This window comes from Pelecanus crispus, chromosome 1, assembly GCF_030463565.1.
Source record: "Pelecanus crispus isolate bPelCri1 chromosome 1, bPelCri1.pri, whole genome shotgun sequence".
NCBI classification, from domain to species: domain Eukaryota; kingdom Metazoa; phylum Chordata; class Aves; order Pelecaniformes; family Pelecanidae; genus Pelecanus; species Pelecanus crispus.
The window spans coordinates 95,166,466-95,191,579 of record NC_134643.1 but is presented as its reverse complement, the minus strand read 5'-3'; the positions used below and the strand labels follow the sequence as shown (position 1 = coordinate 95,191,579).

At 43.4% G+C, this 25,114-nt stretch overlaps 1 protein-coding gene across 3 annotated transcripts; it reads left to right on the top strand.

The window, feature by feature from the left end:
- Positions 1-267: 267 nt before the first annotated feature.
- CHD1L (chromodomain helicase DNA binding protein 1 like) lies at positions 268-24,704 on the top strand. Of its 3 annotated transcripts, none has more exons than XM_075710004.1 (23): positions 268-308; positions 1,630-1,742; positions 2,529-2,635; positions 3,889-4,003; positions 5,563-5,594; positions 7,924-8,005; positions 9,289-9,451; positions 9,792-9,947; positions 11,174-11,266; positions 11,727-11,823; positions 13,240-13,313; positions 14,410-14,520; positions 16,128-16,242; positions 16,681-16,834; positions 17,935-18,100; positions 19,334-19,479; positions 19,813-19,976; positions 20,718-20,926; positions 21,987-22,085; positions 22,842-22,912; positions 23,172-23,286; positions 23,536-23,644; positions 24,349-24,704. In XM_075710004.1, the coding sequence occupies exons 2-23, from the start codon at positions 1,719-1,721 to the stop codon at positions 24,425-24,427; spliced, it is 2,481 nt and encodes an 826-aa protein (XP_075566119.1). In that variant the 5' UTR covers positions 268-308; positions 1,630-1,718; the 3' UTR covers positions 24,428-24,704. The 3 variants fall into 3 exon arrangements, with proteins under 3 accessions (XP_075566119.1, XP_075566127.1, XP_075566126.1); XM_075710012.1 differs by having other exon boundaries at positions 278-308; positions 7,924-8,006; positions 9,281-9,451; XM_075710011.1 differs by lacking the exons at positions 268-308; positions 2,529-2,635 and having other exon boundaries at positions 1,666-1,742.
- The last annotated feature ends 410 nt before the right edge of the window (positions 24,705-25,114 follow it).

The following is a 25,114-nucleotide window of genomic DNA, read 5'->3' as shown; positions in this document are numbered from 1 at the left end:
GCCCTGCTACCGCGCCCGGCAGCAGCAGCAGCTGAGCCCTCCCGCTGCCGGGGCGGTGCTGGGGCCTCGCCCCGCCTGCGGGCCGGCCCTGCCCGCGCACCGAGGGCGCCTGCGCCCTCCCCCCGGCAGCCGGGAGGAGGCGGCGGGAGCAGCGCGGTGGCTGCCGGCGCCTGCCAGGCCGGGGCGAGCCGTGCCTCCCCCGCCGCCCGCCATGTCCCGGTTCTTCCAGGCGCTTCGCCGCGCCGCCAGCGCCCGGGCGGGGGGTCCGGGCGTGGAGGAGGCGGACGTGTACCGGTGGGGTCTGACAGGTCAGCGGGCCGCCGCCGGGAGCCGGCCAGGCCCCGGGCTGCCCGGGGGAAGGGCGGGCGAGGGAGCGGCAACGCGCGCTGGTTTCCGTGAGAGGATGGCGGGAGGCGGCGGAGGGGCCGTGCGGCTGCCCGGTGCTGTGCAGCTGCAGTCGTCTGGGCTCTGCGGCGGCAACCCCCAGGCCTGAAAGAAACGGAGGTGTAATTAGAGGTGGCTCCCGGGCCTGTAAAAGTGAGCCACAGCTGCTGCAGAGAACGATGTTGCTGCCGCGCTCGCCGCGCCGTGCAAACCTTCCCCAGCCGTGCTCTGCTTGGCTTCGCAGCCGGGTGGGCGGTGAGGCCAGGGCCTTGGCCCCCTGAGCCCTGCTTTTACCGCTCCAGTGTGTCAGCGCAGCCCGAGACGGCTCTCTGCTTCGGGGGGGAGAGCAACAGGACGACGTCCGCCAGCCCCAAAGTGGGCCGATGCTGAGCGTGAATGCTTTAAAGTGCTTTCCACCGCCTGAAGGGTAGACATTGAAGGGGAGCGCCAGGGCTATCGAGCCTGCTTGCGCGTTTTCCTTAGCCGTGGGGAGCCCATATTTCAGTCCCCCATTCTTCAGTCCCTGTGCCAGTTTGGGTTTCTGTTTCCTGCGGGCTGGTGAGTTCCTTCACGCGCTCGGCGTGCACCTTTCCCCGAGGAGGAGAGGGTGGCAATGGCACAACATTGCTAACAATACACAGCACTTGAGCCCAGGTACAAGGAATGCTCTTGAGAACTCCCACTTGGCTTGTTTTGTGTTTGTTTTGACCTATTGTGCCCCATAATAAGGATTGCAATGGTGGTAGCAGCTACAGTGACCTACACTTGAGGTCTGTCCCAGCTTAAGCATAGGAAAGCTGGAAAACATCTGGTTGAGAAATGATTGTTATATAATAGCGTAGTGTTACAGACATTTTTGGTAGCCTGAAGTGTGTCCCTGGATGTAGTACTTACATATTTAAAAAAGCGTCTGGAGCTGAAAATCAAGCCATCTTTTAGAAATGCAAAGTAGCGGCTTAATTATCAGATTAGGTTCCTTGTACAGGCCTTTGTAATGACTTGGGGCACTTTTGTGTGTACAAGTTCCTGAATATGGTTTCATTTAATGGATTTGCTGTAACACCAGTGTCTCTGCTCTCCGGCAGTGTAAACCAGCTTTGCTGACAACTCTTGTGCTTTATCTGCAAGGCAGTTGTTCGGGATGGCCTATTTGTGCAGGACCTGTTTGTGGTGGCTTCATAGTATAACTGTGCATAGAGTGTATTGGATGACTGTGTAAATGTGACAAATTGTTTTTATTCCCAGGCATTAAGCTTCGTCCCTATCAAATAGAAGGTGTAAACTGGCTGGTGCAATGCTACGAAGTCCAGCATGGCTGTATCCTGGGCGATGAGATGGGTCTTGGGAAGACTTGTCAGGTGCGTTGTCCTTGTCTTCTGGAAAATGATCTTTGCCTAATTTAGCCCAATGTTTCTGCAGAATGAAAAGAAAGTCACCCTAATGATTGGTCAGTTAAGCAGCCTTGTCCTGAAGTCCATACTCAAAAGAGAGGGCTCATTGTTTCTTTCATTCCTTAATCAGTTAAACCCCCTGTTAGGTCCTGAGTGACACTCTAAAAAGGTTTCAGGATTTTGTAAAAAGATGAGTGGTCATTTTACACAGAAATCTGAATGTGTAATTCATAGTGCGCAGAGTTGAAGAGACAATTCACAGCCAGTACAGAGAGGATGATGTCATTTTGATGCACCTGCAGCAAGATGATTTTTGGGTTTGTCAACACATGGATTAAAATTTACAGGTGTAAATTTTTCAGTGGTGCTTTTTTTTTTTTTTTTGGTAAGTTTTTGAACGGGTTTCAGTTTTGTCGGAAGATGAATGTTTGCATTTTGTTTCAGCTGGTGGTATTCAATGGGTCTTAAATAACAAGCTGGTAGTTTTAGAAAGTGATGTATAGTAGATCTTTTTTGTGACTGTGGAAAAAGGTCTTTGGAAAGGGCCTGCAGATATCGAGGTCACGTTTTGGGATCTAAGCTTTTTTGTCATTGATGGTGGATCTCACCTGACATTCTTTTAGCTCTGCTTTGTGCTAGAGAACCTGTGGGAACCAGCTGCAAAGCTCAAGAGGTAGACAGTTTATGTAGGTTCAGCTATTGGGTTTAACCCTTTTCTTATTATTAAAAAAAAAAAATTTCCTTCCCTTCTAGACTATTTCTCTACTTCTTTATTTGACAAAAAATTTAACGAACAAAGAGAGATTTCTGATACTTTGTCCTCTGTCTGTCCTGAGCAACTGGAAGGAGGAACTGGAGAGGTAAGTTTCAACAATTGTCCAGCTCGTCATACGCTTGTACAGCAAGTTACAAAGATTCTCTTCAAATGGGCTCAGTCCAACAGTTTTTGTCCTTTCAAAAGGGAAAAAAAGTAAAAAAGGAAGCTACTGAAACTACAAATCAATGCAAACACCACTTGCAGTTAATGTGTAGTCTTTGCAATGCTGTGGTATACATGAATTCATCCAACTTGTAGTATTGGCTGACTTTCAGTACGAATGCCCCCCACTAGCTCCTGGCTTTTTATTGTTTTATAACCCTCCATGCTCAGCCTCTCTTAGGCAAAATCTGCTGAAGACAGCCAGGATTCTGAAAGGTAAGACCTGAGTTGAATAGTATCTTTCTTGGCATGCTCACATATGCATGCAAAATACATTACATCTGTGCATGCAACCCGTCTTCACTGGGGTGCAGTGACTGTGCTGATGGCACATTTGCTGTGCCCAGAATATATACATTTTTAAGCTGGAGCCAAAACATTCCTTTTTAAGAGGAAGGGCAGGAAGTTAAAGATTGGAACAGAACTCTCTCTGTGTGACAATGCTGTCTCTCAGCATCTGAAGTCATCCAGGTTACATTCTGAAGTGAGCTGGTGTGATTTGGATAGACTTGCAGTTGGAATAGTTGGGGGAAAGGGCATTCCTTCATAGATTAGCAGTGGACAGCTATCTAGAAGGAACATTAGGCAAATATCAGTGGATTAAATGAGGAAGAATCTTATGGTCCCAGCTCTTCCTCCATGGGACTGGTTTTATCTGCTTTTTGACTGAGAGGATGGATTTTTGAGGTCCTGACTTGTACCTGTTTGCTGCAGATGTTGTTTGCCTTTATTTTAGCATGATTTAGGCCAATTCTTTGGTCCCAACTGGGCAAACTGTATTCATTCACCTGCTTCTCATGAGCTTTTTCAGTTCAGAATGGCAGATGGGCCGTGAGACTGGTTTTCAATGATCTGCCTTGGACTTTTAGACCTAGGAGAACGCAGTTTATGTGGGACTTGTCCAAACCAGAACCAGCAGCTGAGGTGTCAACCTGAGATGCAAATTAATGAGGAAGGGAAGGGGTTAGGTTCAGAAGCTGAGATCCAGCCACATCTCACAGGAGGGTAGGGCGTTTGGATAGGAGGTTCTCATGATCTGTGCAGTAGCTGTGTTTGATAATGGGGTCCAGGGTCATAAACATGAGAGAATTAGCTTGACTCACTGTTTTTTCTCTATCTTTCTCTTGACGACAGGTTTGCTCCAAGTCTTTCTTTTGTGACATACATAGGCAGCAAGGAGGAACGACCCAAACTGCAGCAGAACCTGAAGGAGCAATCTCACTTCCATGCGCTCTTGACAACATATGAGGTATGTGATGTCTTTATCACTTAAAAGGAGGGCTCAAGTTTTTCCTCACCTTTTCCGTACCTCTGAACCACCCAGCTCATGCCTTGTCCTCTGTACTCATCTCTGACCTTCGTCAGTGATTTTCTACTCTGTAACCCATTTCACCAACTGATCTAAATTGCTGCAGTTTTTGTGTCCCTAAGATAATCTACTTTAATCCCAGCTTTACCACATAGCTTTATCACACCTTGAGTAAAGAAAACAGACGTGTCCATCCTCAACTAATGCTAAATGCTGCTGCATTCTCTTTGTATGGTGCCTTACAGACTTTTAACATTTAATAGAAGCATACACATGTGATGTTTATTAAGATCCTATTAATTGGGCAATGCAAGAACACTTAGAAAGAGTTTTGCCTTTTTTGTACCCTCTTCAGCATGCCCTCCTCAGACAAAACTGTCATTCCTGGACTGCAAAATGGTGAGGTTCCTGTTACAGTTGATAGGACTTTGGGCTGAATCTGGTCAGAGCTTTCCTGAGAAGGCCCTGTCCTGCTGTAAATGGAACTAACCAGAACAGGGTTGCTTCCTTGGTCAACTGCTTTGGGCTTTGCATGATCTGGTGCTTAGTTATCTGGAGTGGGAAAAAGCCCCTTTTTTTTTCTCTTATGAGTCAGTCCCACTCAGGTTTTACTTCATATCAGCACTTTGATTTTATTTTAACAATCTCTTAACAAACACATCAACTTGAAATTAGATGAGAAGCACCTCTTACAGCTCCTTCCTCTCCCCTCCAACTTCTGATCTCCCTTTCCCTTTGCCCTTTTGCTTTCCCTCTCTTCAAGTATTTTACTGTCTTTTCCCACTGGGAGCTGTGTGACCTGCGTTGCCCACTCTGAACTGAATCTTTTTCCATGTTGCACAAGCAGGAGTGGGTAGCAGTGGTAACCCTTGTCCTGAATGTGATAAATGGAGGTGCTCATACTGAAGCAAGTCCAAGAAAGCGATCGACTACATCAAGATACTCACTTAGCTAGGATTTTTCTTGTCTCTGTTGCTTTTGATGGTAAAATTCTGTGCTTTTTAAGGATTTCTCTTGAGTGACCTGATTTCTCTTCCTCTGAATCTGAAGTTGGGCAAGCAATGTCTACACTTTAGGATACTATCAGGCTGTTGTAATAGCTTAGATTAATCCACTGGAGTATATGTTTGTTTAGAGTGAAAAAGATTGTGATGCTGAAGTTGTTTCTTCTGTGCATCTTCTGTGATGCACAGTGTTTCTTACTGAGCGAGAAAGATATGAAAAACTTTACAGAGGTGAAGAGCATTTATGGTGTGTGTAAATTTCCATTAATTCTCTGAGGTTCTACTGCTGGTGTTTTGCCAGACAAGAGTTAAAATATAGGATCACAACAGCTTGTGGTTACAATAGCTGTCACGTTACTTTCCTCAGGTAGTAAGTGGCTTCATTCCACTCTCCACCATTCCACCATAGTTTGCAAGTAGACAAAAAGATGTTCTGTTTCTTAACTGGTGTATTAACTTAAGTCATAAATCATGGTTCATTTCTTTTCATTGCAGATTTGCCTGAAAGATGCAGCATTTCTAAAACTGTGAGTCTGGTTTTAGTTTTTTCAAATTTAATTCTGTGTGTCTGTCAGCGATTTTTTAAGTGTATGTTTGTATGTGTGTGAGATCTCATGCTTGTTTCACAAAAGCCAAGCATGTTCTTTGCTTGTGATTAGAGCTTTGCCTTTACCAACTTTCAGTGAAGAATCTTTAATGTCAGCTAAGACGTATGTGAACTTCCCCCAAGGACAGTTTTCAAGCCAGTTAACTCGAAATAATATAGAATCATAGAATCGTTTAGGTTGGAAAAGACCTTTAAGATCATCCAGTCCAACCATTAACCTAACATTACCAAGTCCACACTAAACCAATTAAGGGTAGAGTAGCAATTTCATGTTTCCTGGTTTGGTGGCTGGATTATTTTTCATGAAAGTAAAACTAGGAATCATTAAGATTGGAAAGGATCTCTAAGGTCATCAGTCCAACCATCAACCCAAAACCACCATGCCCACTAAACCATGTCCCAAAGTGCCACACCTACCCATTTTTATGATATATAGTGGCTTATAGCAGTACGCTAAATATCAGTCCAGAAGATTGGTATTTAGAAAAGAGGACATCCTCAAAAGCGTCAGATTATAAAGGTATTAGATGCAAAATTTGCTGAAATTGACCTGCATTATACTGTGGTGATCATGTGCTAATACCATATTCCTGAAGTTTATTGCCTCCTGCCACCAGTCAGAACTGTGGAGAGTTTATGGAGCGTTATGCTTTCTAGCAAGACTGATTATACAGCTGAAGTTGAGCCTGTAGGAAGTATTGTATTGTCATGGCCATGCAGGAATTTAGAGAAACCTACACTTGAAATGGGGAGGAATTTTCATATTTTTTAGTAATAGCGCCAATGCCTTGCAGTAGTGGTAAGTGCTGTGACAAATGCTGGGGGCAGACAGATATCATGAATGGCTCAGGACCTTTGTAGGAACAGAAACCCAGTGGCCCCCACTGCCACAATTTCAGATCTCCCGGAACTAGTCAGGCCCAATACAGGCACCCTGTTGTCTTTCTGCAAAGCGCCTGCCCTTGGCCGCTGGTGGAAACAGCAGGTTGTGCTGGATGAACGCATCGTGGTAGAAGCCAGGCCTTACGAAAGGTAGCCGTGGCCATACTGTCCTTATCGTTTTGTATCGTGTCCTGCGCTGCTGCAGCTTAGCCCTGGGATGTAATACCTAGGGAGAGCAAGTAACTAGCCCTAGTATCACAGAAGTGTCAGCTCCAGTGCAATTTCCTACTTTTGACGCTGACACATAATCTCAAAGCCATGTCCCTCAAGGGGTTTTTTGCGGTCTAGTATTCCTTCTGAAAAAAGTGGCTGCTAATCATTTGTACCTTGTCCTGTGTAAGAGTACTTGGAGCACTTTGTAATGGTAGGTCAGAATTATTAGACGTATCACCACCACCACTCCTTACAAGCAGTGTCACAACACAAATGAGTTGAGCAAGAGCTCTGTTCTAATCTAATGTGGAGAGATTCAGTTGCTGAACCTGGAGAATAAGAATAATGGCATTTCACAGTCCTGGCAGTGGAGAACCACTCTTAAATAGCAAAGAGGGGAATCAAGGGACACAGAAGAACTGTTGGGAGAATATAGGTCCCTGTGATTCCAGCCCTTGTATTCCACTGGGAAGGCAAGCGCGTGTGTGAGAAAAGCTGCAGAGTGATGCACTCCCTCCCCTGTCTACCCATCAGCCAAACTTGACTATGTGGAAATCACTCTGTGATGTGGGAGTTGAAACCCTAGTGGTAAGCAGGCACAAACACTGAGGGTTGAAAAGATCTGGAGTTTGTATTAAGCCTAGTGGATCTACTAGGTCACCAGTGATGCTGCAGCCTACTTGATGAGACACTGCATGTAGCTGTATCAAGCCCAGAACAAGCTGAAACTGCTGTCTTTCGTGATTTGCAAAAGGCTTGTAATCACTCTGCCATCACTACCTGATCATAGCTGTTGGGTTTTTGCACAGGTGCAAGGGCCTAGTTTCATGTCTATTTTGTTCCAAATTGTAGACCTCCTTGAATGTCTGACTAACTTGAGCTTGTGTCATTTTCCCCATAGAAATGGGGGTGGAGAGAGAAGCAACAAATTCAAGTGATTTCGGAAAAACTGATCCAGGCCATAGTTAAGAAGCTGCACTGGCTCTTGAAAACCAGTACTTGTGAATTTCTCTCGCCCTGCTTGTGATGTTTGCTTGTGGTTCATGGGGTAGGACCATCTCAAGTTCAGCCAAGCAGAGCCACCACTTATTTCAGTCTTTTTGTACTAACAAGAATGAATTGCCTGCCCCTAACTGAAGATGCTGTTTTTTCAGCTTTAACTGGGCTGCCTTGGTTGTAGATGAAGCTCATAGACTGAAAAATCAAAGTTCTCTACTTCACAAGACTCTTTCTGAGGTAAAATAACTCATCCATCTTTTAGTTTCTAAAACCTTTTTTCTCTTCAGTATAGCATACAGATTCTCTGTTCCTCTGAGTATTTATTAAGCTCTGGGCCACAACCAGTTTCAATCAGAGCTGGTGAATGTGTTCCCATATTTAGTAGCAGACAGATGAAGGCCTATCTTGTTGGCTTTGCATGGAGGTGGGCAGGATTTGGAGCTTATCTCTCATTCTGACTCATGTTTGGGCTTGACACATTGGAGCAATTTGAGAGACTGAAAAATCTAAAGCAGCCAGACATAGTGCTGAACCACAGCTGTGCTACCGAAGTGGTAGAAGTTTGGCTGACCTAAGACAATACGAAGTGACAAGAGGCTGTCTCCAGCTCTGGCAGGGTAAAGGAACCCTTGCCTAGTTCATGGGACCTTGAGTCATGAACTGTTGACTTTCATTGCCCGATTTAATGGAGCCACCCTTTTTTATTTAAATTAATAGAATTGCTCCAGCTTCCAAAGCACCCTGCCAGAGTAAAATGAATGCCTGAGTGAAGGATACACTTCTTGTCATGACAGTGAAACTGGGCATTAGGTCTAGGCTGGCATCAGCAACAATGAACTATAGTACCTTGAAAAATAATTTTTTTATTTAATTCCTGAAAATCTCATATCTTCTGAACATAGTGTCCATGATGTCTGCATTTCAGGAGCTTTGGTCGTAGTCACAAAGAAATAAGCATGATTTACCTTAGCTCTCCTCCTAATGTATTTTCTATTACTAAACTTGAGAGAAGACTTGTATTTATTCAAAGGTAGCCATATTCCCCAAGTCTTTTTACAAGGATTACTGTAAGCAGCTTGGACCAGATAATGTTACTGTGTTTGTCAGCCAGCAAATAGAAATGGAACATAGTCTTTTGCAGTTTCATTTTGCTGTCCGATTCCAACAGCATTTTCCAGTTATGTCTCATTACCTAACACTGAGTATGCAGTATGGGACCATAGAGCACATGGCTCTGAGAATCTTAACGGTGGCGGTTTTGCACTTTGTTCTTATTTTGCTTACACTATCTTCCTTGCATTGGTGCTGTCCTAGTTGGTTTGGTGGAGGTGGTTGACTGTCCCACCATACCTTATGTTGGATGGTTTTGGCAGACATTTGCAGCATTCTGCAGACAGTTCTGTGCCACCTGTCATCTTTAAGTTAAGCTTAAGATTGGCATGGGTGGAGTTGTATATTAAGTAACTTTTCATTCCATGCATTTTCTCTGAATAATTTTGTTTTGTCGCTGGTTCTTTCAGTTCTCAGTAGGCTTCAGCCTGCTACTCACAGGCACTCCAATCCAGAACAGCCTCCAGGAACTGTACTCCTTACTCAGCCTTATTGAGCCTGACATCTTTCCTAGGGAACAAGTGAAAGAGTTTGTTGAGTATTACCAAGCAATTGGAAAGGAGAGTGAGCCAGGTCAGTAATAAACAATGTTGTACTTGAATCAGAACCAGCTGTTACCTTGACTAGGAAGCAGACATGTTGTCCCCCCTTTATTTGGTTTTTTTTTAATGCTGACTAGCTTTAAAACAAAGCTGCTGAAAGTAATGATTACTTACCTCAACATAGCTCTTACATATTTAAGGTATGCAGCTATGTTTTGGTTTCTCTGTTTGTAAAATTGGGCTTGAATCATTTCACTAATAGATGTAAAGTTCCTTATACATTTATTTTGTAAGTATAGTTGTGAAGGCAGTGTATACGTTCCTTACACTTAATGCAGTAATCTCTTTTTTTTTCCCCTGCCTGTGCGTAGCCAAAGAATTGCATAATCTTCTGCAGCCATTTTTGCTTCGAAGAGTCAAGTCTGAGGTGGCTGCAGAACTGCCAAAGAAGGTGGAAGTGGTTCTGTACCATGGAATGTCAGCTCTGCAAAGGAAGTACTACAAGGCCATTTTGACAAAAGATCTAGGTAACTGAGGGGTTTGAACCCTATCAGCTAATTTTAAAACAAAAATTAATTCCTTTTGTAAATCTGTGCTCTGTTGTAGTGAAGGAGAAGATACTTTGACCTGCAGAATATGCATAGAATGAACATGCCAAATTCAGTGCTTTGGGCTGCTGGATTTGTGGTTTTAGCTTATGATAAAATAAGAGATATATGAATCTAGAGCTGAGCTTTTCCAGAGCTGGGGAGGGTCAGCTTCAGGACTCTGCTTTGGGCCATCTGGTAATTAAAAATACTTATCACCAGGTAAGCCTGCTCCTATCCCATGTTTTTGAATTCAGACAAAAGGATGGTACAGGAAATTTTGGATCTGTGGATCTCTACAAATTTTCCAGTAGTAGTACAGATGCCATACAGCAAATTTAAATGTACTGGATGTAGATATGAGTTTCTTAGGAAACCACAGGGCCATATAGACAATGCAGCCACAGACTCTTACCATAATAGTTCACTCCTTGTCACTTCACATATGAACTAACTGTAACAAAGCATCCTGAGGTATGAGAAAGTATTTGCTTCTCTCTGAATTCCTGCTCTTCCATCTATGCATACCACATCATATGGCTTGCCAGTGCTTATGTGTTTTAGGGAAAGTAAAACTGAGGGGATGGAGACACTTTGTTATTCTAGGGCTAATGCCTGGTGCATCAAGGAGCCAGTGGCACTTTGCATGCCCATCACCAGGCAAGCTGAACCTTCTTCTTCTGAAGTCAGCATATGTGCACATATCTTCTTTTTCTCCTCACAAAAATGCAGCCCTTCTTAACTTCCTGATTGCCCAGTAGATCTTGACTCTGCTGTATTACTTTTTTTGTTGGAAAATTCAAATTAACTGCACCAAATTTCTTTGCTATCTTTGATGATTTCTAGATCTATAATTCACTCTTAGAAAATGACAGTGTCCCTTTCCAGGGAGTCCAGAAAGTTCTAGGGAGTTTGACAAGGCAGAGTAGTTTTCATCAGGGTCTTTTTCTAAAGGCTTGTCCAAAAAACTGTGAGGAAAATTTTGTTTGGTCCATGAAAACAGATGTATTAGTCTTGAGATCGAAATTCAAATGCAAATGTGATAGGCAGAGAGAGATACTTCAGTGCTGAAGCACTGCAGAGCAGCGCCCAGACATTCCCAGTCACTCCCATTGATGGAGCATGGGCTTTCTTGCTCAGTTCCTTTTCTGTGCTCTTTGTTCCAGACGCTTTTGAAAGTGAAACAGGAAGGAAGGTGACGCTTCAGAATGTCTTAATTCAGCTTCGGAAGTGTGTTGCCCACCCATACCTTTTCAATGGTAAGAAAGCACTCTTCTCTCTTGAAATAGAAAGAAATAAGTTTCTCGACTTACACAATGGTTTTCTATTATTGCTTGGCAGTGTAATGCTTAGAAGAAGCACGTAATAAACAATGTCGTACTTGAATCAGAACCAGCTGTGAGTTTGTGACCAGTTCCAACATATGACAGTTCATCAATAATGAGGAATAAAGTAGGGGACTGTGAAGTCTGAGTTTCTTACTGCAGCTCTCCGCTTGTTTTCTCATCAATGCATCTACTCTTACCTAAACAATGAAATCACAATGCTTTGTGAACTACTGAGCATGTTCTTTAGAGACTGAGAAGGACCATGACTTCTCAAACAAGCATCATGGGGTTCTGCTTGGTGATAGTTGGCAGTGCAGACACACTGAGGTTGACCATTGAGTTGTTACTTGCATAGTATTAGGTCTGCTTCTGAAACTCCTTTCTGTTCCAGGTGTTGAGCCAGAACCCTTTGAGATTGGAGACCATATTGTTGAAGCCAGTGGGAAGCTGTGTTTATTGGATAAACTCCTTTCATTCTTGTACGCTGGGTATGTCATGTTGGGATGAGGAAGATAGGGAGAAGAGGTAAACTGGGAAGGCAAACTACCTTATTTAGCCATAGATTGAGCAGATACTCATCACAACGCAAGCACTGCCCTATTTATTGCACGTTACTGACTACTTGAAAGAAGTCATTTCAGTATGAGGAGCTGCATTAGAGACGGTAGAGGAACCTCAAAGATTTTTATAGCTTCCCTTTAAAGATTTCTCAAAACACTTCACTAACTCTCTCACATGTTCTCATATTTGCCATATTTGGGAACCTGGGAGAATAACTATCTGACACAGTATTCAGCATATCTGGTTTGACCGTGGGTTTCCTGAGGGTGGCTTCTGGTGCATCAGTTGAGTTCCTTTGTGCTACCATGCCTGTGTTAGCCTGGGAGGCAGAATACATAGCAAATGTGAAAAAGAAATTTGACTGGACCAAAAACCAAGAATAAGCTGAAACTTCAGCTTTGGGAATGGCATTCAGAACTCCTGGTGCTGGGCTCTGGTGACTTCAGAACCTGGAACCCAAGGACCTTGGGTATTTACCTCCAGCTCTCAGATGGGAAGCAAACTAAACTGCGGTTTGCATGCTTGTGCAGTCCATGAAGCAGTGCTTCCTGCATGACACAAATTCTACCTCCTCTCTTAATTGGGCTGTTATTTTCCTTTGACTACTTCCAAAGGACAGAGCTTCAACAGACCTTGGGAAGTTCTGATATGGTTGCGGAGGTCTTTGTCCTTCTGCTGTATAGCACCGTGTGAGTGGGTGCCTCTCCCTTGAATGTCTTTGCCACAGGACCAGCCCTGTGCAAATTCTGGAGTTGAAAAAGCCTGTGTTCTGCTCTACAGTGAAGTCTGATTTAAACAGAGCACTGAGGCCTAGAGCTGGGAGGGAGGCAAGTTGATTCCTCACTTATACACAATTGTAGGCAGAGTTTGATCTTTGAGGGTCATTTGCTGGAGGAAGAAATGCTCTACTGTCACAGAGATGCTGTTATTACCTTTTACCAGCATTTAATATCCTTTGTAGTGTGCAATTTGAGAGCAGTCTGGTGTGACAGACCTCATGATGCTAGGTTGAAGCTGAGGAGGACCCTTTTAGGGTTCTTTGGATCCTCACCAGGCTGCATCCAGCCAGCAGCGGAGCTGTGCCACAGCCTTATTACCTCTCTGTGACTCCACACTCTAGACATGGCAACTGATGATGGCAGATGAGGCTGACTGGTTGCATCTGGATGTGGGGCTGAAAATGTGGTGAGGGAATGGGCCATGACTCTGTGAGCTTAGTGTACAGAGGTGATGAGGCCTTGCTATGTGACAGTGACTGTTTAGGCTATTGTAACCCCTCTACCACTCTGTGAAATGCTGTCACAGTATTTTGTGGCTCATGGTGTCTCACGTTCTTCTTCCAGTGGCCACCGTGTCTTGCTCTTTTCTCAGATGACTCAACTGCTTGATATCCTGCAAGATTACATGGACTATAGAGGTATGTTCTGCATGCTTTGGCAGCAGAGAGCTTATCCTAATGATCTCTGCCATATATTGTTCCTCTGATTTTGGTTGATCTGCCGAGAATGGAGCAGGGACTGTGATGGGATTTATTGCTGCTGAGTAGATAGAAACCATGTTGTTGCAGTGGCGCTGTGAGTTGGAGGGTCTTGAGTCCAGCTCTTTGCTGTGCTACCATCTGCCTGAAATGAGCTGGCACCTAAATGTTGTTCTTCAAAGTAGTTTGGTTCCATGATAAAATGGAGATAACAGATGGCAGGTTAGCAACGTTTCATTACATACCTGTGTTCAGTTATGTACCTGAGTCCTGAAGTAATTGCACTGAAGGCAACAGGCTTGCTCTAGATTCAGTTTGTCCAGCACAAAACACAAATTGGTCCACATTCATACCAGGAAATTAATTTTTGATTAAAACAGTTGTTGGCAGTGGGGCCTCAACATGTCTGCGAGGACAGGTTGGATCAGACCATTTTTGGCAAGGTTAACAAAGTGTTCTTGGGACATTTTCTTTTGTTTCAATCCACATGGCTCCACGCCTACTTAGGATTTCCCATGAAAGAGGCTTTTGTTTGGTGTTTATGGTTTTGGACAACTAATAACACAGGATAAAGCCAAATGTAGGGCCATATCCCGTACTGCTTGCTCACAGGAAAGCACAGATTGAAGGCTGTGGGAGTTTGCATAAGGAGGATCTAGTGGTTGTTGGCCTGTTTTGTGGGGCCAACAGCCAGCACAGCATAGTCTGAAATGGGACTGTGTGCTAATGTTCTTTTACTTTGGCTCTGAATTTTCCTGTTGTGTTTCCAAGCAGCAAATGAAATGCTGAGTCTCTGCTTCAGACTCAGCTAAATTACCCTTTGCCAACAGCCAATCTGGAAGTCAGGGTCACTCCTTCAGTTTATACAAGGTTTAACTGGGAAAGAGTGAAGGAGTTGAAGGCAATAAAATGAGAACCAAGGCAGGAGGATTTGGCATAAAAAGATTCAGGACAGCAGTGAGACAATAGAGAATGAGGTAAGAGGGTAAGAACATAGACAGAATTTCAGAAACTTACATGTTGCTTGTTTGAAAAGGCTACAGCTACGAGCGGCTGGATGGTTCTGTTAGGGGTGAAGAGAGACACCTTGCAATTAAGAACTTTGGTCAACAGCCCATCTTTATCTTCCTGCTGAGCACCAGAGCAGGTAAGTAAGGAAAAGAGAGACAAACAACCCATCTTGCTTCTGCACTCTTCTTTTGCTCTCTCTGGCAAGATTTCAGGGAGTTCTGAGTCCTGCAGAGCCTGTTCATGTGGGGGATTTTTGAGGGAGACTAGATGCATCCTGAAATTGGGGGTCTCAGCTAGGACATCTGGTTTCTGTGCTTTCGTTTTGGCAGCTGATGCCAAGATACTTTTCATATTGCAACCACTCGAGTTACTTTTTTTATTCCAAGTCCCATAATGCCTGTCCCTGTGCCAGGTTGAGCTTAAGGAATCTTACGAGCATTTTATTTCTGCAAGCACCAGACTTTAGGCAGGGACAGACTTCCTTTAAGTAAGCTGATGGAATTGCTTCTCAAGTTCACTGAACATGGACATGCTCTCTAGCTGGCAGACTGACTCAAATGAGAGCTTTTTACCATCTTGAGACTGCAAAGGACACTATGGGACTGCCATCTGTGCTTCTTCCCCTCTTAGCTCCTCAGGCAGATCTGTGTCTTCTACACAGTTTCAAACCTCCCTGTCTCTCTATTCAAGCAAGCACGGAGGCAGGCTTGTCTTCAGAGGAGGGATCCACACTGCTTGATCTCAAGCATCAAACTTGAACTAAGTTTTGCTTTGGGCTTCTGGTCAGATTTTGCTGGATGAGCCTGGATGAGCCTGGCTTGAATGATACTGCAGTGCATTGAGGGGAGTATGTAGAGAGACTGAAGAGAAGCGCCTAATGCTAATGGTAGGAATAAGCGTGTCTCCCACCACAGTGCCTGAACTCTCCCTGCCCATGTCAGCGAGATTTAGAGTTGGTTTTTACTGCACATTACTATGTCTAGCCAAAGCATCTTGTATTCAGCTGGGAACAGGCATGCTAGCAGTATTTCCATCACTGTTATGGACAGAGATTTTCAGGTGCATGACTGTCTCCACTTGCAGGGATGTTCTGATTACTGTGAAGAGGTGCTTGGCATGAGCTGGAAAAAATGCAAGGCAGCAGGCTCTCCCCTCTTTAACTACTGTATGTAGTGACAATAGTCGGTATTAAAAAATATATAATTAACTGTATTTTTTTTCTTCTCATTTCATGAGAGCCCAAACTCTAATCTCAAAAACTTTAATTCATATAAATACCTAGGCTCTGGTTATTGGATAGTTGGGCCTGGTGTTTTCCACTGTTTCAGGAGTGTATTTACCTGTTGCTTCTGTGCTGCAGTCAAGTCATGACTTGGGCAGTCCCTTGTAGCCTCAGTGAAGCCAGTCCTTGCTGGGTTAATCTGCCTGCCAGCAGAAGAACACGTCTCTGTTCGTCAGTCTTGACAACCAGTCCCCTTTGCATTGGTTCACTTGCACCCTATCTTTTTTGACTACATTGCACAGTACAGCTTGGTTTTGGGCTGCTGCAGAAAGCTAGAAGCTGGAAATGGAAGGCTTACCTATCTTTTTAGATCCTTATAAGACTTAGATTTGGGGTTGAGAGGTGGATTGAATTAGATACAGTTGATCAGATCTGCCAGAACCTTGCATAGCAAAAATTCTCCAGCTTCTCCTTTATTTTCTGCTGGTGACATATTTTGTGACTTTCTTCTTTGTTTGTAGGTGGAGTTGGCATGAACCTGACAGCAGCAGATACAGTTATTTTTACCGATAGTGATTTTAACCCGCAAAATGACTTGCAAGCAATAGCAAGAGCTCATAGGATTGGGCAACACAAGTGAGAAATATTGCTACTTCTGGTTTGGTTGCTCTCTTGGTCTCTCACTACTGCTTTCCCTATCCATAGGCAATGGCAGATTAAAGTACAATAGATTGAAGATCAAAGAAGGAAAGCAGAGAGGATTTTATGTCTTTGATTTTCCGTGGCAGCCTCATGCAGTCTTGTCCTTGTCATGTGTCTAGGGTGGGAGCTTTGTTGATTTGGAGGAAAAAAGGGAATCTGGAGGTTTGCCTGCACTTTTGCAGTGAGCATTTCTCCTGTGTCAAGAAGCAATTGCATCAGCATTACATTTCTGCTGATTATTTTTGTTGATTTTGTTCTTGCCTTTTCTTCCTTACCAGAGGAGTGGGTGAGGGGCTAGTGCTCCATGCAAGGAAAGAGCTTTAGTGCACCTCAAAAAAAGAAAATAATAAGAATTTTCTTAAACTTTTCAAGGCCTGTAAAAATTATCCGCTTGATTGGGCGAGATACGGTTGAAGAAATAATCTACCGAAGAGCTGCTTCTAAGCTCCGGCTGACAAATGCCATTGTAGAAGGGGGTCAGTTTGCTCTGGGAGCGCCCAAGACTCAGGGAGCAGCAGAGTTACAGGTAAAATAGAGCTATATCCTCAATTTGACTCCAGTAATGTCTTTAGAAACGTCCCAGAGTGTTTCTGTATTTATGTCTGATATGAACCTAGCCCAACACTTTGTTTTGGGGGAGATGTGCATGGACATGACAGCTTTTGCATGTCTTAGGAACCAAAATGACATCCCAGGTCCAGACAAGAGCTGATGTTTGAAGACAGTTTTTACAATTTTGAGGTGCATCCATTGTTGAAAAAGGGTGTGCTTTCCTGGAGAAGAGGGAAAGGGAGAACCTCTCCTTGTTTTACTTGTTTATTTTTAATTATAACAGGTCTAAAGTGGAAGCTGACTCACTGTTTCTAGAACTTAACTGCCTCTGGTGCTTTTCTCTCACAGACAGAGCTGATGATAAGTACTTAGTCAACTTTTGGGTGCTAGTCTGAAACTCAGTCAACCTTCTGTTGACCTCTTGGCAAATACAGTGTCTCAGGAGTCAGGGCATGATTTATAATTCTGACCTGAAAGCTGAGGTTTGTGCTGAGAACTTGGGTGGAAAACCTCAAGCAAAGTGACATTTAGGGGAATATATCCCCTGTGTGCAGCTAAACCTGGGAGAGGTTTGGAATTAGCGTATCCTTTTCCCTGCCACCTCCCCTCCTCGCCCCATCAGCATGTATTTTAGCAATTATAGTTTCCATGGGAGAAGTGGAACTGAGCCCATAGGAAATTCCATGCTGATATTTTTCTCCCCATGGATTTTTGTGGTATTTAAGCTTTTGTTTTAAAGGAGTTGGGGACAAAAACAAGCCCAGTCTTTCTGGCTATGAAGAAAGCTGCTTGAACACAGTCAGTACAATGCTGTTCTGTCATTTAGCCCTGGAGAAAAATGACCATTTAAGTCTGGATGAGTTATGTTTGAGGGAGGTACGTTGTAGGGGCCTGTCCCATCAGGTGTTGGGACAACTAAGTGTGTTAAAGCATAAATATTTTGACAAGTAACATTAAGGCTTAGATTTTTCCACTCGTACATCCTTTGCATTTAAGCCTGAGAAACTCGAGGCACTGGGATTGGAATGGAATTAGGAGATATTAATACTGAACTTCCCCTTCTCTTTGTTAAAGCTGAGTGAAATCTTGAAATTTGGCTTGGATAAATTGCTCTCCTCTGAAGGGAGTACTATACAGGATGTGGAGCTAGAAAACATCCTTGGAGAGACAAAAGGAGGGAAGTGGGTAATGGATGTTGTGCTGCCACTCGAAGAAGAGAGTGAAGAGGAGGATACAGAGAGTAAGTTAAGAATCTAAATACCTATGAAATGCATGACACTTGGGTGCTCTTACAGAAGGCTTCCCAGGCAGGGGTGGCATTTTTCAGGCAACACGAAGAAAAGTGGACTTGTAATTGGGTGAGTGACTTGGACTTTGTTTGTGGCCTATCCACAAACTTTATTTCCAAGCCTTTATTGGTCTTTTTCTTCTTTTTGTGTCCTTATTTGCCTATTTTTAAGGTAATAATAACAATACTCGCCCAGTTGCATGGCTGGGGGGCTGAATTCCTTCATGTGCTTCAAATATTTTGAGACCTCAGATGAAATTCACGAGACAAGGGGAATTATTCAAATTGCAGATGCTGTTTTTCCCACAGAGAACCATTAAGATAGATCTACAGTTTTAGATAACTACAGTTGTTTAGAAAACCACAGTTTTCTAAACAACTAGAACAAATCTACTCTGTCTTCAGTACTCTACCTTCCAGTCCAAATGTCACACAATTGTGGTTAGTTTTTCATAGCCCCATACTATATGAGAATAAATTCTAAGGATACTTTCCCTCTTCTAGCATCGTGGTGAGAAAGACTGAATTTCTGTTTTGACTACACAGTAGCACTTAAATATAGATCTGTAACTGAAGCAGAAATACGGCCTTGCAGGTTAGGTGCTTTCTGTCCTGCAGCAGTTGCCAGCAAAAGTAATTATTTGCTGAGAGGTAGCAAAGAGTGGTATTTTCTGCTGGTAACTTAGAGGAGCAGTGGTACCACACTGTGTAATAGTTATTCAGAAAATAGCTCACCTGATGAGCAGTAACTCTGGGCTGCCCAAGTTCTGTGCTTTTATTTTGTTTGGGAGTTCAAAAGCAAAAGTTTTCTGTCCCTTTACAAGAGTTGCCTGTAACTAGATAGCAAAGCTAGATGGATTTGCTGCTGGCAGAGATGGAATGACCAAAGAGAACAGCAATGAAGCCACCACTTAAAATAGTTAATTGACCGACATAGGAAGAAAGGTTCTTTGCCAGTATAAATGACTTAAACGAAAAGCTTTTGCCTAAGGAAGCAAATTTTGATTCTCTTGTTTCTACATGATGCTTACACTGATCATAGAAAAAAATTATGAGACTGAACATCCTTTTCTTCTGAGGGTAGAACAGTGTTACAGAGAAGCCAGATTTCATTTGATCTCACCGTACTTTTTAGGTGCTAGTGGCTTTCAGTTCCTTTTTACACTTTTTAATTATTTTTTAAAGATCACATGTATGTGTACGAAGGCAAAGATTATTCAAAAGAACCCAGCAGAGAAGACAAAAAAGCATTTGATCAGCTTTTGGATCTTCAGAAAGCCTTGACTGAAGAGACCAGTAAGGAAGGGAGAGCTCTCCGGAACAAAGCAAACGTAAGACAAAAGACGTGACAAGGCACATGATGCTCTTTAAGGCTGACATTTTTCTCTCTTTACCTACAGCTTGCAGAAGGTATGATTTGGATGTCAATGTAGTTAAGTTGGCTCTTGAATCTGAGGACTTGACAATTCCCATTCTGATAGCAGATCAGAGATATGATGTGCAGGGCACTCATATCAACTTAGGTCACAAAACCACATATTATGTGACAATCAGGATCTGATGATTAAGACCTGCAGACACGTAGACAAATGGGAAAGGAGTTGTAGGTTAAGGAGTGCACCAGATGAGCAGTTTGTTTCCATGATACTTCTTTCTTTCTCCAGGCCCTTCTCACAGGCCTCCAGGAACAGTCAACCAGGAGGAAGCACTTGCTGAGTGCAGAGGAGCTGGAGGCTAGGAGGAAGAAGCGCCAAGAAGCAGCAGCAAAGAGAGCAAGGCTCATGGAGGAAAAGAAGGTGGCAAAAGCAGAGGCAGAACACAAGAAAAAGTATGGTTTGTACTTCATCTACTACTTGTAAGCTGATGTCTGTTACACTGTACCCTAGAAATGTGTGTCTGATTGACGAAAAAAGTCATGCTCTGTATCCACTCTGGCAGGTGGGGCTGGGGATGAGGGGAGGAGAAGATGACAAAATGGCTGCAGGCCACCCTCATGAGAGAGTTAACTTCATACATCAGGATGTTTCTTTGTGTGCGCTCAAACTGGATAATGTAGGGATGTGAAGGTGGAAAAATGGCTTGAGTCCCTAGCAAGGGTTCTTTTCCCCTGAATACACTGCCTGACTTCACATCTGATTTAATTCATAGAGAGTGGCCTGAATAAGAACCCCATATCTGAATGTACAGTGAGCTTTTGGGAGAAGCTTTCTGAAATGTCACAGTTGGCCCCTATGTATTGGTCTGACATCTGTGACTCTCTGGCAAGGGTCTGAACTTTCTCCTTCTTGTTTCCTAGATGTTCTTCCTTTTCACAGCTCTAAGTAGCTCCTTGCCCTTTGTCATTATGCTCACTTTTTCCATGCCTGCAGTTGACTTATCACACTGGCATGTGGCTCTTAATATCACAGATAACAACTGTGGTAAACTTTGTTGTGGTCTAAAATAGAGGAGGGGAGCAGAGAGAATGCAGGTCTGGGTCTCCTGTGTTTCACTGCAATGATTTAAAACAAGGTGTATGCCCCCCACCTTTGATTTTGATTGAACATCATCTTTTCTTGTTCTGTTTCAGGATGGCCTGGTGGGAGGCAAATCATTACATATCTACCTGCCTTCCTTCAGAGGAAAGTGACTCTGAGCAAGAGTTTGAGGAGGATGAGGCTGGGCTGAATGTGCATTTAGATTATGAAGATGCAGACCTGAAGTGTATCAAGTACGTCATGGGAGATGTGACCCACCCCAAAGCAGAAGAGGAGGATGCCATCATTGTCCACTGCCTAGGTGGGACAGGAATGTTGTTGGGTGAGGTGAACAAGGGGGCTGAATTGTTCTTACTAGCTCAATAGTTTCTAATTCCCATCCAGACTGAAATAATTTGATTTGAGTCTGACTTAATCTTGAGTGCTGCAGAGGCAATACAGCCTCTACTCCACCATGTATAACCCATACAAGTACTAGCAAGTTGTACATGGGTCTTTACATGCCATCTCTGGATTTATGGGTGAGCCTCTTGAAAGGTGGCTCTATGGCTTGAAATTTTATGTCTGTGGCCACATGGGGACATTTCCTCCTGAGAGCAGGGCCTTTTGTTCATCCTGTGGAAGCTGTAGGGATTGAACTGAGATACTGAAAATCATCTCCCTTACACAGTCAGCACAGAGAGACAGGCACTTCCAGGCTGAGGTCTGAGTTTCTCTATCTCAGTGCTCATCTCTCAACACTGACAGTACAGACGCTCTAGGTTAGTCTCCTAATTTAAGGACCTCTGTTAAGACACTAAAGCTGAGGGAGGGAAATTCACATTACAGAGTTCCTCCTGAATCGGTGTTGGGGCTGCTCTCTGACCAGAGCTATAGCAAAACATTATAATCTGCTTTGGCTTGTGTTAAACTCAGCATGAAACCTCATGCTTAAAGCGGAAATGCCAAATAAAAGTGAAAGACCACAAATAACAAACATCTAGTTGTGGAAAGCCAAAGGCACCAATCTGGGGACATACTAGGTGCATGTTCTATGCACCTGTGCATATACGTGAGGATGCTGACAGGTTTATATGCTCAGTGCCATGGTTAGTGCTTGTTTGAGCATCCTCAGTGGACAATAAGAAGAAATTCTTCCCCCAGAGTTTTTCAGGGAGCTGTGACAAGTTTGTTTTTCTCAGGGGCTGAGGTTTATCCTCTAGGATGGTCCCTTGAGTACTGGTTGACTTCAGTTCGTGTGTGGTTCCCATATTTGGTTTTGATAATCGTTCATTGCATTTGTACAGAGTAGGTCCCTTTCCTGCAGGGGTGGTCTTCAACCTCACTTTCTAAAAGGGGTCTAACTTGTCATTTCATTCTAGATGACTCCGGCCGCTGGGGAAGGGGTGGTTTATTTACAGCTCTGGAGGCTCGTTCTGATCAGCCAAGGAAAATATATGAGATGGCAGGAAAGATGAAAGGTAAGAGATTAAAACATGACTTTAGGCCAAGATACTTGAAAGAGCTTAAATCCCACTGATGTTGCAGGAGTGAGGTGCCTGGATACCTTGATACTCGTGCTTTTTTCCTCTTTCTCTAGATATGTGCATCCCTAGCTCTGAAAGTAGTAATACAGCGGGTGCTTTGACTTGACTTTTTGGGTCAAGTGTGAGAACTCTGCATAGGGGTTGGTCATTCCAGTCCATGCTGCAAATCATAAAAGAAAAAAAGAAAAAAACTGAACTTGTTCATTATTCACAGGATGTTTTTCACTATATAAGACAGAGTCCTGCATCTTCTGTCAAAGTGCTTTTAAGAAGGATGAAAGCCACCTCAGGCAGTACTCAGTTGAGCCTTTGGTTCCCTCCAAGCACTAATCTTCTCCTGAGCATGTATTAGCAGTTTTGAGCTATTTGCAGCTGGTGAGGAATGCACATCTTGCTGTAAAGCAGACCTGTTGTTTTTTCTAATTTCCTGCGAGATGTTCTCTTCTTGTTCCAGTGTCTCTCTTTCCATTTGTGGTCTTTAACTGGGATGTGAGTGTGTCTCAGGGCAGGTAATGTCTGTCTTGCTTCCCTGGGCAAAGGGACTGACTCTGCTGAAACTATCATGTGGAGATAAAGAAAGCCAAGGAGAATGATACAGAACATGACAGTGAAATCACTGCTGCATTGACACACTGTTGACTCTTCAGGACTGATTTTTTTGTTGTTGTTCTGTTCTTGTTTTCTTGACAGACCTGGAGTTAGGAGGAACCCTGTTATTCCCCATTGATGATAAAAAATCCAGGAAAAAAGGACAAGACTTGGTGAGAATGAGAAACTCCTTTTTGTGTTGCTCTGTCCACATGTTTTTGAAGCTGTGCGAAATGAACGTTATGTCTTTTTCCCAATAGTAATGGCACTGAATACTGAACATGGCTAAGTTGCAGTTAAACATTAAGGGAAAGGAGATGTTTTTCCTGTTTATTAAAGCTATTAGTTAGTAATGCAGTTTTCCAGCAGCTATCACTGTCTCTTAGTGCAGTATATGGACTCCATTTCATGTTTTTTGTGTTTCCTCCTTAGCTGGCCTTGATTGTTGCTCAGCACCGGGATCGGTCCAACAACTTGTCTGGCATTAAGCTGTCTGCTTTGGAAAAGGGCTTGAAGAAGATTTATTTAGCAGCCAAGAAAAGGAATGGTAAGTGTTTGTGCAGTAGAACAGTGAATCTTTACATGTGTGATTGCACCTAAAGATGATGACCAATTTCCACCTCTCCTGTACTGTTTTTTCTGAAGTGAAGCAAGAGTGAGATCTCCATGGCAGATATGTTGTGTTTCAAAATATTTCTTCTGTTCTTGTTGGGTAGCTTGAAGTCCTTATCTAGATTGCTTTCTGTGTGTGTACCTTGTCGTAAAGAGTGTGCACTCTCTGTTCCCTCCTCCTCAGCAACAGTGCATCTTCCACGTATTGGGTATGCAACAAAAGGTTTCAACTGGTATGGTACCGAGCGGCTCATCCGAAAATATTTGGCAACACGGGGTATCCCCACTCTTATGTATCCTTTTGGAGTATGTTTGTATTTGGTTCACAATCTAATATTGAAAGGATCCCCTAAATATCTTGGTGGTTGCAAAGTAAGAAAGCAAGGCAAGGCACAGATGCCGCAGTCCAGCTAAAAACCTGGTTTATCTGATTTTGCTCTCATCCAGGTACTCATTCCACAGTGAGGACTTGCCAACTTAGGTGATAATGACAGATTTGTGTGATTCAGTATGCCTGTCAGAATTTGTTGGAACTGGATGCTAGTCTTCTGTTGACAGCCATCAACTTACATGTATGTGCCATGTCTGTGGGGGAGATGCCTGGAATTTCAGAATAATGGAAGTGACTCAGAAAGTAGCAAAAGTGAGGATGTGAAAAAAACCATTACAGTGTTCCATGCAAGTGATAACCTGCTTCCTTGGCTGAACATGGTGGAGTTGGTGTGTGTTAGGACAGGCTCTTAAAACAAAACAGCTCATTGCTTTCACCTTCCAGGAAAGGAAATGGAGGTTTACAAGGAGGCTCTTTTTTGTCATTTCTCTAGGAAGACATGCATTTGCTGTACTGCCACTGTCAGCAATTCTGTGAAACTGAAAACCTGAAACAAAGACAGTAGTATTCAGAGTATTCTGCCTCCTTCCTTGGTGAATCTCTTAGTGGACATGTTGTCTGGCATTCCTTGACACTTGACAGCACTTCCTTGACACTTCTTATTAGATACTACTTCCCTAGGAATAAAGGCTCTTCCTCTGCTTCACAACCATATTCATCTCCAATGACAGTCTCAAAGCCATGACGATGCAGTAATTTCATTGAGAAACATGCACAAAAAGCCAAGGATCTTTTCAACATCGCAAAGACAGTCTGTATGCATTCATTTCAGAAACATGGCTCTCACAGCTATTATTTGCTCCTGTATCTCTCCACCTTTATTGGCCAGAACGTTTACATATTGTCAGTGGCTCTGAAGAGGAATGAGACTGCTTCAGAGTTCAAAGACTCTTTGGATAAGGATGTTGGCTCAATCCCAGATCTGTTTTGCAGATGGAAAATAAAACTTTCACTGGTGGTCAGTTGTTATCCCTTACATTAAGTTATTGCTAGGGAATACATATACTTGGAATACATATACTTCGAATACAGTATTGTTTGGCCATATTTTTTCCCCTCTTCAGATTTCATCTGTTGTCTCACTATACCTGTTTTCAATCAGCTTTTTAGTGGTTACCAGGGACTCTGTGTACATGCCTACATACATGTCTCAGTGGAAAGGAAGCTGTCTGCCTTAACAACAACGCATGACAACCACGTAGTATAAACTGTTTATACTGTTCCAGTTCCCCAGAAGTCCATTTGACTTGCATTTGTTCAAATATAAAATTTAGCCATATAATCAAGTGCTTGCAATCTAGCAAAATCCCGACCCAGTGTTCTTGGCAAAGGTGTGCAATGCTGCCAAAATTTGAGACTGGCTTTGTAAATG

Coding starts and splice junctions, on each gene's coding strand:
- CHD1L (XM_075710012.1), top strand. CDS start 1,719: ATGGGTCTTGGGAAGACTTGTCAG. Junction 2,636..3,888: donor TGGAAGGAGGAACTGGAGAG/GTAAGTTTCAAC, acceptor TCTTGACGACAG/GTTTGCTCCAAGTCTTTCTT. Junction 16,835..17,934: donor AGGGAGCAGCAGAGTTACAG/GTAAAATAGAGC, acceptor TCTTTGTTAAAG/CTGAGTGAAATCTTGAAATT.